The sequence below is a fragment of the Hemiscyllium ocellatum genome, chromosome 2 (assembly GCF_020745735.1).
Source record: "Hemiscyllium ocellatum isolate sHemOce1 chromosome 2, sHemOce1.pat.X.cur, whole genome shotgun sequence".
Taxonomy (NCBI): domain Eukaryota; kingdom Metazoa; phylum Chordata; class Chondrichthyes; order Orectolobiformes; family Hemiscylliidae; genus Hemiscyllium; species Hemiscyllium ocellatum.
The window spans coordinates 41,189,396-41,204,464 of record NC_083402.1 but is presented as its reverse complement, the minus strand read 5'-3'; the positions used below and the strand labels follow the sequence as shown (position 1 = coordinate 41,204,464).

The 15,069-nt window shown below is 38.6% G+C and overlaps 1 protein-coding gene across 2 annotated transcripts in view; it reads left to right on the top strand.

Moving 5' to 3' along the window:
* tnpo1 (transportin 1) overlaps positions 1–15,069 on the top strand; it is a 131,328-nt gene that overhangs the window by 78,349 nt on the left and 37,910 nt on the right. For both annotated transcript variants that reach the window (XM_060836187.1, XM_060836196.1), the window contains exons 10-15: positions 3,177–3,237; positions 5,071–5,239; positions 6,744–6,896; positions 7,782–8,007; positions 11,725–11,896; positions 14,031–14,117. In XM_060836187.1, coding sequence (XP_060692170.1) covers positions 3,177–3,237; positions 5,071–5,239; positions 6,744–6,896; positions 7,782–8,007; positions 11,725–11,896; positions 14,031–14,117 — 868 coding nt within the window. The remainder of the gene's footprint in view (positions 1–3,176; positions 3,238–5,070; positions 5,240–6,743; positions 6,897–7,781; positions 8,008–11,724; positions 11,897–14,030; positions 14,118–15,069) is intronic.

Below are 15,069 nucleotides of genomic sequence, written 5' to 3'. Positions count from 1 at the left end.
TGATTTACTTGCTATGCAGCAGCACTGCTCATGATTGTTGCACCAACCGTGCTGCTGTTATCCATATTCAGGACAGTAGGTTCTGCTATAACGCGTGTTTCGAGAATCGGCTTTAAAGTGATTGAAGAATTTGGACTGTTATTCACAGGATGCGAACTTTCCTTAACTGAATTGGCTATAACATGATTCCAGGTGCATTAGTTTAAATGGCATGGCTATTGCGCGATTTTCTTAACACGAGATCACATTAGAATTGATCTGTTGTGTTATATCAGAACCAACTATACTGAGTATCCATTAATCCATGTTCTTGTGCAATCTCTGAAATACGTTTTGATTCCTTACAGCCTGGTGTATGGCTTCCTTCATGAATTGCCTTTTCTTGATGATCACTATCTGGATTTTTAAACCTTAATGACTTGAGGGCAGAGTTGCTCCTTAAAGAAAAGCTTTAAGTGTGAAATACAGCAGTCAAGTTGCTGTTTATATAATGGTGTCAGAATCCTGAATTATCTAAAGCCTTCCATCCTGTATAGGTACTTTGTGTGACTAGCTTAATTATTTTCGTCAATAAAATTAGTTAAGAAAAAATGGTATGTAATATATTCAAACTCTCAACACCCTGATTTTTAAAATGCATTTAATTTTAGGTCCTTAGAACTTCAAGGTTATCCATACTAAGGCTAGACACTACATACTTTTGGTTTTTATTTTGTACTTGTCTCTTGTGGCTCAACATATAGTTTTTAAACATACTCTCTGCACAGTTTGTTAATACTCTTAAAGTACTTTGGAGGTTCTGTTTGTTCTTCATGACACATCATCTTTAAACTTGGCTTGCTTTGATGCTTTTCCAAAATCTTTTTCAATGCTATTACATAGTTTTGTGTAGTTAAATGCTGCTTCAAAGCTGACCATATCTGTTCATTGTCCATCTGTCCGTTGGTCAGTTTTTGCATCACCTCCAGAGTTACAAGTCTAGATTTATGGCTGACTTTGTAAGAATGTGGAGGTTGAGGTATTTCTCTCTTGACTTGACACAGAGATACAGACTTCACAAACGTTTCAGCAACTTGCTTTAGCTTTACTTGCAACCACAGGCACTGTACTGCCAATGAACAGAAATTCCAGGATTCTCTTAAGAGTTCAAGAAGCCATATTTCTCTTATAAATAACATTTGTTCTTTTTTGGTAGCTGTCCGATTCTCATTGTTTAATACTGGAATTATTAATACTGACTTTTCTGAGTGGAACAATGAAAATTTTGATGTTCAGGCAAAGCTATTGAGACCTGTCCAGTTTGTCAGGCCATTGCTAAAATAATGGTGAACTCTACCACCCAAAGAAATCAAATCTGCATGCAGTTACAATGTTGAAAGCATGCTTCAGGTGCCTGACCAGTCTGGATGCCATGCCATGCCATGCAATTTATTTGGGGTTGATGGTACCCTGACTGCCTTACAACATTTGGAGCCTGGGAAGAGACAGCATGCAAGTATTGTGTGGTGGGTTACTAAAGAGCAGGAAAAAGCCTTTTTTATGCATACAGAAACCGTTTTTTTTAATGTGTATTGACTAGTCAGTTTCTAGCTGCATCTTGTTAAAGTACAACATTATTGTTTCTCGTGACAATAACCTATTGTGTTATAATGTTTTTGCTACTTTCTGTGTGCATTTCACACTGCTCCCTTTTCTTCCTGACAATTAATCTTGACCAGGTCAATACATGTCACAATTTTTGTCCAACCTATTCATTCTATGTTGCTCTATTTATGTCTCTCTCTCATATTCTTAGTATTTGGGAGTTCAGGGCTACAGTTGCCCAGGCAGTCAGTCATTTTGTTTAGATATGCTGACCAGTTAATTAGATAGAACATATAAATATTGTCACAATTGAGGATGTTTCACTGATACCAGAAGTTGAACAGGAAGTTGTCAAACTCAACAAAGATGTGAAGGCAGCATCCTGCTCTCTAGCTGACATATCAGGGAATTATTCCCTGGGTCTTCCCCCAATCTCTTCTGCCATCTTTCATTTGAAGAAGACACCTTTCCAAAAGAGAACTGCCCTCTGACTGAGAATTCATTGGTGTTCCTTATTTTTAAGGCTGGCAGTTTACATGTTGTCAATAACTTATCCAAATCCTTTCATCAGTGAACATGGGGTAGCTACTCACGTTGTTAGAAAAACATTCGTTGCTTTGCTCACTTTCATCTGGATGATGGTTTTCATTCTTTATGGAATAAAGCTTTATTTTCTTAAACACTATTGATACTAGGGTAGTTTTGGCACCAAACAATTATTTGATGTCAGCTTATGGAATATAGTGGCATGGGTGGAATTTTTGTCACCTCCCTTTTGTACTCGTTGATTAGAAATTGTTTGGAAGAAGGAAGTAACTGCTGTAGCAGTTATTACATGGGATCTTGTGCAACTACAGAAAGCAGTAGAAAAGTTTGTTTTAAATAGACTCCAAATTCCAACAGTATGCTTAGTGATATTTGTCACAATGTTTACTGCTGGTGCAAATTTTATTTGACTCTAGGTACCTGATAGATGCTGTAGATATGCATAAGATGGCTGACTACATTTTATTTTGGTAAGCTGTTTAAATTGAGATGGCTTCTCTCTTTGGTTTGTTAGCTGTTAGGCGTGCTACTGTTTGGAGAGAGTCACAGATAAAAGTTTATCTCTAGATAAGTGAGTCCATCATGCCAGCAATATTTGCCAAATAGAACTCATCAAATCTCATGAAAACAGAGTGGGTTTTTCACAGTTATTCAACAAGTTATGTCTTTGCTGTTGACTATCAGTTTTACAAAATAATACACAAAATATCTGGGGCATTATTACTGTGCTAGAGGAATTCGTAATCTTTCAATTTAGTTGTTATTCAAGGCATCCAATTTTGAAGGTCAGTGAATCGTGTTCATGTGAGCAAAACTAATAGTGTAGGAACAGAGTTTGCGTACTTATCAGTAGTAGAAAAGCTTTGTTAGACTTGAATAACTAACTTATCCATCCTGGTACACAGGTTTCAAATATCTGTTATTGTGTGCTACAAAATTTATAGCAACTTGATATCATTTGAATGAATAATTGCAGTAAATATTTAATCATGCTTAACTGCATACATTTTTTAAAAAAACCTTGACTTGAGAAAATTTTATTTCAGATTAATACCTGTCCTTGTGAATGGGATGAAATATTCAGAGATTGATATTATTCTTCTTAAGGTGAGTTATATTGTTTATATCTAAGCTCAGTAATTTTGAAGCTCAGCAAAATGTATTCATATGAAGTAATCCACTTCCATTAGCAGCAAAACCTGGACAGCGTTCAGACTTAGGCTGATAAGTGGTGAATAACACTCATGCCATGCAATTTCCAGAAAATGTCAGTTTCCAACAGGAAGGAATCAAACTATATCTTGACATTCAATTGCATAACTGACAGTGAACCCACTTTCAAAATCCTGAAGGTAACTGACCATAAACTGAATTTGGCTGGTCACATAAATATAGTAGCTACAAGACAAATTTGAGGTCAGAGGTAACTCACCTCCTGACAAATCAAAACCTATTTGCCAAGTTCAAGGAACAAGCCGAAACTTTCACTTCCATGGCATCTACTCCCAAGAGGACCAATTCTACCATAGAACATCCCAGGTAGCATCCTTCGTCAAAAACCCCAATTTCTCGTCCCACATGGTCAAAGATGCTCTCCTGCGCATCTCCTCCACTTCCCGCACCTCCACGCTTGAACCCCACCCCTCTGATTGTACCAAGGACAAAACCGTTTCCCCCCACCCCCCCCAAAGTCCTTACCTTCCACCCACCAATCTCTGGATTCAACACATCACCCTCCGCCACTTACAAATGGATTCCACCACCAGAGATATATTTCCATCTCTACTCCTCTCTGCATTCCACAAAGATCATTTCCTCTGCAACTCCCTTATTAGATCCATGCACCCCACTGGCATCTTCTGTGCCCACACCTCCCTGCTCACTTCCATCCAAGGCCCCAAAGGATCCTTCCACATCCAACAGATTTTCCTGCACCTCCACACACATCCTCTACTGTGTCCATTACTCCCAATGTGGTCTCCTGTATATTGGAGAGACAGAACAACAACTTGTGGAACATTTCAGAGAACATCTCTGGCACACACTCACGGAACAAACCCACTGCCCTGTGGCCAAACACTTCAACTCCCTCTCCCACTCCGCCAAGGACATGCAAATCCTGGACCACCTCCAGCACCAGATTCTAGGCTGGAGGAAGAACGTCTCATCGTCTGCCTTGGGTCCCTACAACCACATGGGATCAATGTTGACTTCGCCAGTTTGCTCCTCTGTCTCTGTCCCTCTTCTCCCCCCCCCCTCCCCCCAATGCCAGATCCAACCCTCCAACTCTGCACTGCTCTCTTGAACTGTCAACTGTTCTGCCAATCCATCTTCTTTCCTACTTATCTGCTCCACCCACTGCTCCAATCTATCACCATCACCCCCCCTCCCCCCCTCATCTACCTATCACATTGCCAACTACCTTCCTCCCAGCCCCCTTCCATTTATCTCTCTTGGACCACCCCACATACCTGATGAAGAGGCTATGCTCAAAATGCCGACTCTCCAGCTCCTTGGGTGCTGCCTGACCGGCTGTGCTTTTCCACTTGCCTGGATGCGTTCTGTTCTAACAACACCAACCAACTCCATTACTGATGCAGAGTGGCAGTATCTCTGAGATGCACTGCAACAACTCAATTGGACTTGACTGACTACTTTTCAAATCTGTTACCTCTACCACAAGGCTACACAAACTGTGTGCCGTTATCAGCCAAACATTGGGGCTTGTGTGTATCCGTGCAGTTTCTGCTACCATGTGCCTTTATCCATCCTCCACTCACAGCATTTCTCCCTCACTTCCCCTCTCAGACATCTCTGTCCCCCATGATGCCCACATCCTGTGAATAAATAAAACCATTTTGCAAGCAGCCTGGTGCTGTGAGAAAATTATGTTTTTAATGGTTAAAAGTAAAGAACAATGATCTACTAAATTTTCTTCAGGGTGATGTTGAGGAAGACGAAGCTGTTCCTGATAATGAACAAGACATTAAACCTCGCTTTCACCGATCCCGAACTGTTGCTCAGCAGCATGAAGAAGATGGAATCGGTGAAGAAGAGGAGGACGATGATGATCTCGATGATGATGATACGATTTCTGATTGGAATTTAAGTATGTTCAAATGAAAAATGTTACTTATTAAATTGATTTGCTTTCCTGTTCGGCATCCCTTATGAATATCAAATTTAACCCTGCTTTTTAAATAAAAAGTGTAATTTCCAAGACCATTTTTAATTCAGGGATGTAATGTCAATTATCTGTGTGCACTCATTTGCCGTGGCAAATGTTTGCAAGGAATGGTTGAAGCTGGGGCGGTACTATAAGCACCTTACCATTGCAGTATACTGATCACTGATGTGGAATATTAAATGAAAACACTATCTCCAACAAAGTGCCCCAGCCTTATTCTGTTCAAGTAATTTTAAAAACAAGTAGAATTTGATGCACTTTATAAATTAATTGTACATCACGTGTCCAATGAGCTGGAATTTAGGTTTTGGAAAATTTTGTTTTTGTCTAGTTTAACATTAATACTTATTTTGAACTGAGTCTTTGTTACAGAAAGCATCTGTACAACGCTTTGGGAATAAAATCAATGGCTGCTTTGTGAACAAAATTTAATGTCGTCATACTATCTGCATCAAAGAGCTGGCCATTAAAATTCCACAGAGTCTGTCAACTTAGGAATTTTAATAGTGTTTCTTAAAGGGGAGTTCATGACAGAACAGGACATGAGGATTATAGGGGAGCCAGACGAAAGCATGCTTCTGGGAATAGGACTGCAAAACTGGATAGCAGTGTTGAAGCTTTGCTGAAAGGAAACTTGTGAAGCAATGTATCAAAATTTCTAATAATAGTACTGTGTTACAGCATATGTTTGTAAGGCATGATATGAAAAGTTCAATTTTAATAGACCTCAGTTCCTGAACAGTGTTTGCGTAATTTTTCTCTTTTTCAAAGGTGGTTGAATAATATCCAGAAGATATGCTGTCATCTCCATTATGTAGTAGTAATTGACATAACTATTCTCTTGAGTCCAAAAAAGAACTAATATTATCCATTGAATATTTTTCTTTTATGATCACATATTCTATCAGTTTCACGAAATCAGTAAAATTCTTGAAACATTAAACTCAAACTTCCATCCATTAAGCTTTTGGTCTGTATAATTAAAAAGTAACACTCATAGTTGTGTCTGATCAAACTCTTCAAATCCTTATTAAAGTTTTTCACATTTTATATATTTCTCTTATGGCTTGACCTCATATCACATCATTACATCCAAAGAAGTCCCTTCTTAACAGCACTAAGGGCATACTTACACTCCAAGAGCTGAAACAATTCAAGGAGACAACCTTCCCCTGGGTAGTTTGGAATGTACAGGCAATGCTGGCCCAGCCAGTGATACTCACATCCCATAAGGAAGGTTCTGTTCATCCTTTGTCGGGTTTAAATGGCGAGCTAGCTTGATTGACTCTGCTTGTAAAGACACTGCACTGTTCCTACAATAATTTTTATTTGTCTGTAGAAGTTGAGGTCCAATTTAAGGGTCTACTTTTACATACTCTTAAGTTCTAAATAAGGCATAATAAATGTAGCATAAATTATTCTTTAGGAAAGTGTTCTGCTGCTGCATTGGATGTGCTAGCTAATGTTTTCCGGGATGAATTGTTGCCTCACGTGCTGCCGCTCCTGAAAGAGCTGCTGTTTCACCCAGATTGGGTGGTGAAGGAATCTGGAATTCTAGTGCTTGGAGCTATTGCTGAAGGTGGGTTCAAGATTGTATTCTGGAAATATTAATTTACATTTGGTTTTTAAAAAAAAAATCATCCATAACATTGAAACATGGAATCTTATTATTGATTTAATGTATGTAAATTTAATTGGGTGCATACATTTTTAGTAAAAGCCCATTAACGTTGCAGTCATAACTTTGAATACATCGATTATGAACAGCTGCTTCTACATAGGCATGAATTTTAGATGGATTTTGAGATACCTTTCCATGAATAAAGAGAAATTAGTGTGTGAGAGTAACCCTCACCACTTCTGGGGGAAATATTATTTCCTTGCTGTATTTTCGATTTGAGATTGAGCTGCAGTTAAGCTATTTTGTTGTTTGTTTGATGTAACGTAAAAAAAATCATAATGAAGGGAAGAAAAGTTGTGTTATTTGCTAGCTTTAGTTTGATGAGCAAGAACTAAAATTGGTGCATGCATCGCTTCGTGACTCATCCTGCAATTAAAATTGAGCCCTTGCCTTGGAATAATTAATGTTTCAGTCAAATTATAGCATCCCCATCTTGCTAGAGAAGTATTAATTCAGCTGATGAATTTTTAAAATTAGAATGTGATGCAGTCATTTTATATAAGATTAAAATTTGATTGATAGGAGTCCAGGTTTTCTGCTGCAATTCTTGATTGTTTCTGAATTCTTGTTTGCTGAGTGAAGATTAAGCTTGTTCTGCACCAAGGGACAGTATTCAAAGGAAAATAACTGCTGCGATGTTGCATAATATGGTGTATTGTAGGTTGGGAGCACTAGAGATGGTTAACATATTGGCAAGAAAATACAGTACTTTTCTTCACACTTATTGAACGTGGATTTTAATTTGGTAAAATGATCAATGAATTTTCCCCAATTTTCTTATAGGCTGTATGCAGGGTATGATCCCTTTCTTGCCTGAGCTTATCCCTCATCTTATTCAGTGCCTCTCTGATAAAAAAGCACTTGTGCGTTCTATAACCTGTTGGACACTCAGCCGCTATGCACATTGGGTAGTAAGTCAGCCCCCAGATACTTATTTGAAGCCATTAATGACTGAGCTGCTGAAGCGTATCTTGGACAGCAATAAACGAGTACAAGAGGCTGCCTGCAGGTATGTTACTGGACAATATTTTGAGAAGTCATTAAAGTTTTCTGGATAGAATTATAAATTTTACATGTTTGTATTGCTGTGTAATGGACAAGTAAATAAGATTCAAGCACCATGTGAATTGCCTTTGAACCTAATTCCCAACTGCTTGGCTTCTGAAGCTGAACTCGACTTTTTGTTTGCAATCTGGGTATTGTACTTGGCCCTGAAAATAACTACTTCTCTCGTTTATCTATGATGTCTTATTTTTACTTCCATGACCTCACCTAACTGCCTTGATCTCAGCTCATCTGCTAAAATCTCATCTGTTTTTCTTAGCTTCAGACTTGTCTATTCTAATTCTCTCCTGGTTAGCCCCTCACATCCTTTCCTCTATCACCTTAAGGTCATCTAATGCTGTGACCAATACCACCAAGCCACTTCGCACTTTCTCCTCTGCTTGTGGACATATATTAGCTTCCATTTAGGCAATGCTTTGATTTTTGAATCTCATCTTTGCTTTCAGATTCCTTCCTTGGCCTTGAACTTCCTTATCGTTGAAACATTATAGAAAATCTGTAATATATGTGCTGATATAATTGTGGCTTCTTGAGCATTCCAGGTTTTAATTGCTCTGACTTAACGGCCATACTTTCAGTTGTTTAGGTCTTGAACTTTGGGATTCCTACTCTTCCTAATCACCTCCACTTCTGTTTCCGATTTTAAAGCGCTTCTTAAAATGCACATCCTTGACAAAGTTTTAGCCACTTGCTCTAATGTTGCCTGATGTGGCTTATTCAAATTTTGTGAAGCACCAAAGGACATTTTATACATTATTGGTGATATAAATACAAGTTTTAATTTTGCTAACTGTGTTCAGGATGAATGTGCTATGCCAGTATTGTGTAAAACAACTGCATTTGCATTCTGCAAATGTTTCCTCAAGTAAATTTCAGTCATTGCTTCAATGGTTTATATTTTTGCTGTTGCCATTTTTCATTGTTACTTACTTTGAAATACAACATTGTACAGCATAGAAGGAAGTGGCTAACTCTCACGTTTTGAAAGGATTGTCCAATTTATCTGAAAATGGAGCATTTCCCCTATGATTCTGCAAATTAGTACTATTGCGTTTTTAAAAGTGAAATTTAATTCTGCCACTATTTTAGATAATGTGCTTTAGATTCTAATAAACCTTAAATAATTTGCTACTTTTCAAACAAAAAACTAATTTTCAGTTAACAGACCAAACTATATTGGCTGTTTAAAGCCCCTTTGTGCAATTTTGTTAGCATAACCCTCAGCCGGTGCTATAATGACCAGAAGCAAGCTTCATAATTGATTTGAAGTTTGTTCAGCTAGTGTCCCTACAATTTGAGTATTTGTAGATTTTTGGGGTGCACTTAACTTATAGTTGACATAGGTCTTTAATTAGTCTGAGTTTGGAAGAGCCAATCTAAAGTTTGGTTTAGTTTCAAGACCTATTTATTCCATCCGCAAATATTTTTCACTAGTTTGTCTGAATTCATTAAGTTTAAAAAAAGTGCCAAAGGAAGGTGTTTAATGAATTAGTGGTTTTACAAGCAGTTCACTTCAGAATGTCTAATTGTGACACTGATTAACTGGGTACCAGTGTTGTGTTCTGTTCTATTGACTGAACGTCTGTCGTAAATAGTCTTGTGCATCAACTCACTAAAACCCAGGCTATCCCTTGGCCACTATTTCCTGTGCATGATCAAGCACATCATGTACTCTAGTTGGACAGTTAATGCATGAACTGTCGTGGACAATTCATTGTCAAACTTTGATTGGCTAGGTAGTGTCTGAAAAATGTGTAGCTGGAAAAGCGCAGCAGGTCAGGCAGCATCAAAGGAGCAGGAGACTCGACGTTTCTGGCATAAGCCCTTCTTCAGGAATGAGGAGGGTGTGCCAAGCAGGCTAAGATAAAAGGTAGGGAGGAGGCACTTGGGGGGAGGGGCGTTGGGAATGCGATAGGTGGAAGGAGGTTAAGGTGAGGGTGATAGGTCGGAGAGGGGTTGGAGGGTCCCTAGGCAGAAGATGGCTCTTTCTCTAGGCGTCGTATTGCCGTGGTCTGGCGATGGAGGAGGCCGAGACTTGCAACCCCCCGGCTGAACACTTTAACTCCCCCTTCCACTCCGCCTAGGAACCCTCCAACCACAAGGGATGAATGCAGATTTCTCCAGCTTCCTCATTTCCCCTCCCCCACCTTTTCTCAGTCCCAACCCTCGGACTCAGCACCACCTTCTTGACCTGCAATCTTCTTCCCGACCCCTCCGGTCTATCACCCTCACTTTAACCTCCTTCCACCTATCGTATTCCCAACGGCCCTCCCCCAAGTCCCTCCTCCCTACCTTTTATCTTAGCCTGCTTGGCGCACCCTCCTCCTTCCTGAAGAAGGGCTTATGTCTGAAACGTCGATTCTCCTCCTTGGATGCTGCCTGACCTGCTGCGCTTTTCCAGCAACACATTTTTCAGCTCTGATCTCCAGCGTCTGCAGTCCTCACTTTCTCCTAGGTAGTGTCTGCCCTGTTGCCGATTAGTTTATTAAAATTAGTGGTCATTCATCCTTGAATGTGTTTGTCATTTTATAAGATTGTCCCTCTTGTAACAGCTTGTCCCTCTAAACATAGTAATTCCATAGATATTTACCATGGTAAAATGACACCAGTGAACAATTAGTGTCTACTTAGAGCATGTAATGTCATTTCCTAGTGATTAACTATTATTCCAGCTGTCTTAATTGATGCATCGAAGAATTCTCCAAAATCTATGAAAATTCTTTAACTAAATAACCATGTGTGATGTCATAATAACTGTTTAAACTGAAATGCACAGCTTTGAGTAACAGTTAAGTCCACTTTAAAGTGTTCACTGTTGTTAACCTAAATTTGCATTGATCTGAGCGACAAAGCAGCAGTGAAACCATACATAATCCTTATTTTTGACCTTGCCATATGACCTCTTCCCCACAGAAAATATTGAACATGCCACATTTAAATAAAATGTAATTTAATTTCTCTTTTGCTTAGTTAAGTGAAATTTATTAATTATTGAAAAATAATTCAATCCTATATTTTATTCATAGTGTTGTCAGAACTGCCCCCAAACTATACTTGTGTCGCTGAAAAGCCCAATAATAGATTTCATTAATGAGGATATTGTCTCTGTGATGACAGCCAACTTTGTCATTCCCAACCACTACTTCAACTGAATCTGTTCATCGTTGATCTCTCATGCAATATCAGTTTATATCCACTAAACTTAGGGTAGTCTTCAGCTCTAGCTTTTAAAAAGTAATTTTGTTGCTGCTGGTGAGAATAAAGATGCATTTAGTAAGATGCGTGGTCTTTCTGAAATACACATGGAAATTGAAACAAATATAAGACAAAACATTTTCCAAGACCATGCAAGTCCATTACTTAGCGTTGAGGCAGAGTAATTAAAATGACAACACTACAGTATTTGAACTCTAAAGAAAAGTGCTGATTTGATGTGCCTAATTCTCATTAGTATGTACTTATGTATAAATTATGATTTTATAAATTTGTTATTGATATGTTTGTAGCAAATTCCATTATTTTGGCCATGGGCAGTTTTGAAGAATTAGTTCAGTGGCTGCAATTGTCCTGACTTATAGGGGTCTCCTATATAAAATATCAAGTGTGTTTAAGTCAAAAATATAAACTGTATATGTTACAATTTTTTTTATTTGCTTTCCAGTGCTTTTGCTACCCTAGAGGAAGAAGCTTGCACAGAGTTGGTGCCATACCTTGGTTACATACTTGATACACTTGTCTTTGCTTTTAACAAATATCAACATAAGAATCTTCTAATTCTGTATGATGCTATTGGAACCCTTGCTGACTCAGTAGGGCACCATTTAAATAAGCAGGTGAGGGAAAGAAAATGCTGCAGTATAATCAATATCTTGAGTTATTAGAACTGAGGAAGTAAAAACTGAACAGGGTGTGCTGTAATTCAGTGGATGCCTTTTAAGATTGTGAAAAGGTTTGATAGACTGGAGGTGGTGACAGTACTTCCACTTGTAGGTATTGCAATCTAGGAGTGATTAAATACAAGATAGTTACTAATGAATGGTTAAAAGATGGAGCAAGGAGTAATTGAGATAAAGATTATAGGTATGTTAATGAGGAAGTTAGGTGCAATCAAGAAGGACAAGAGATTGAATCATTGAGCAGATTATGTTAGTGGAAGAGGGATGTGAAGTATTGTTACCTGTGGACTGTATGGCCTGTTGCTGTACTCTAAATTATATGCAATATACCTGTTAAGTTAGCTGTGTTCAAGTACAACGTCGTGGCAGTGTACTGTTTTAGTACTCGTTTAGATACTGTGCAAAGTTTTGCTTTACTGCTTAATTTAAAACTCATCACTTGTTAGTTTATTAGTAACCTTGGAAAATATTGGGTTTGCTGTAGCTACTGCTATGATTTTCTGTTACGTCAATCATTTGTCACTTACAATCAGGAGTTTACTACTTAATGTTCCCATCTCTGGCTCTTTATGTTTCAACAGCAACAGTTTTGTTTCAGTACTCATTGTAAAATGTTTTCCAGAACCAGCAGTTTCAATCCAAATGTCACATTGATTAGGTATAGAGAAAAGCTTCGATAACTCTTCCTGTTTTTAGTTATAATTCCAAATTTCAAAAGCTTTCAAATTATGATATGTAACATAAGGAATGGGAGTAGGCTAGGCTATTTGGCCCTCGAAACTGCTCTGCCATTTAATAAGGTAAAGATTGATCAGACTATAACCTCAATTTAACTGCATCTCCCATCCCCATACTGCACCCACCAAATAATCCTTTCATACCTTGCAGATGATACTTCTCCCCCCTCCCCCTCCCCAAAAAAAACCACTTCCTAACAACCCCGTAGCAGTACAAGCACACTTTTTTAGATTACTTGCAGTGTGGAAACAGGCTCTTCGGCCCAACAAGTCCACACCAACCCGCCAAAGCGCAACCCACCCATTCCCTACATTTACCCCTTTACCTAACACTACGGGCAATTTAGCATGACCAATTCACCTGACCCGCACATCTTTGGACTGTGGGAGGAAACCGGAGCACCCGGAGGAAACCCATGTAGACACGGGGAGAACGTGCAAACTCCACACAGTCAGTCGCCTGAGTCGGGAATTGAACCCGGGTCTCAGGCGCTGTGAGACAGCAGTGCTTGCCACCGTGCCGCCCATCCACTGTGCCACCATGCCGCCCATATGATCTTTCTATGATCCTATACAGAAAAGTCAAGGAATTCTTAACCCCAAGAATGTAAGGTAGTTTTCTTGAGTAGGTTTTCAAAGCATTTCTAAATATGATATGGAATTTGCAGAATTTATTTCTGAGGTGGCAAATGAACATATTCAGTTAAGATAAACTTTATTTCAGAACATTGAACTGGATTTTGATGTCTTATTATGACTGGATGGCCTTGTCGGTTTATTGTTTTTTTCCAACAGATTTTCTAAGGCTTTTTGCATTAGGACTTCAGACAATGAAATTATAGGAGAATAAAAAAATTAAACTCTGAAGGAATAAGACTCCATATTTAGAACAGTTTATTTTCAGTGCCAGTGTAGTTTGAGAGCGATAAAGATGTATTGTAATATTGTAAATTATTTATCTTCTAGCGCATTTATCTAAATTTGTAAGAGAGTATGTCTCATGTACCCCAGCTTTATGCCTTTCCACATATTTGACTGTCTAGTCTTGATGCATTACTGTTGTAGCAAAACTTCTGGAAGAATGAGGCTTCTTTGGCACATGATCACAAGAGGTTACAGTCTGATTTAATCATTAGTAATAATGGTCTTTGAAAGCCTCATCACTATATTGCAAAGTTTGGACCATAATGTTGCAAGGATAGATTTTTTCAGGTCATTCCTGCTACTTTTCTGATTTGGTTAAGTGTTTCTAAATTAAGGTGCTATGTCTTGTTGACAAATTTACAATATTTTAGCAGAGCCATAAAATTAACCCACTTTGTGTCTCTCACAAGGAATATATACAAATGTTGATGCCTCCTCTCATTCAGAAGTGGAACATGTTACAAGATGAAGACAAAGATCTTTTTCCCTTACTTGAGGTATTGTAGAGCATCATGTGTTATTTGCAAAGGATATTTCATGTTAGTAGATTCATTGAAAAAGAGTTTTGGGGATTAGCAAACTCCTTTGGTCAGAGACCACTTCTCCATTTCTTTTCAAACAGAATTCCGCCAGGTTCACCACTGTCTGATTAAAGAATATTCTCCTTATTTCAGTCCTAAATGGCTACCCCATCTCCTTAGAGGGTGACCCCTGCTTCTGAACTTCTTTGTCATCCTTTTTGCAGTTATCCTGTCAAGTCTTGTAAGAAATTTATAGATTTCTGACATGCCCCCTCATTCTTCTACATTTCAGTGCATTTGGTCCTAACTGATCTATGCCTCTTTACATATCAGTACTGTCATCCCAGGAATCCATTTGTTAACATTTCTTGCACTCCCTCCCTAGCCAGAACATCCTCAGGTAAGATGATCAAAATGTGTATGATACTGGAAGTGTGGTCTCATCAAGACACTGTGCAATTGCAGCAAGGTGTTCCTGCTGCTGTACACAAATCCTTTCACTATGAAGGCCAACATACCATTTGCCGTCTTGACTGCCTCTTGCATCTGCATGCTTACTTTCAGTGACTAGTGTGTATGGACATCAGGTCTTGTTGCATCTCCCTCTTTCTCAGTCTCTCACCATTCAGATAATCTGCTGTTTTGTCTTTGCTACCTAAGTGGATGATCTCCTATTTATTCATATTTTGTTATATATCCATCTGTTATGCCAAAGCTCACTTGTCCAAATTCACTGAAGCATCTCTGCACCATCCTCACAGTTTAACCTTCTACCCAGCTTTGTATCATCTACAAACTTGGAGATATTGCACTTAGTTCCCTCCATTGATACATTGTGAACAGCTGGGGTCATTATGCTGATCCCCACATATTAAACTGATCACTAGCTGCCACTCAGAAAATGGGTTCCTATTCTTTGTTTTCTATC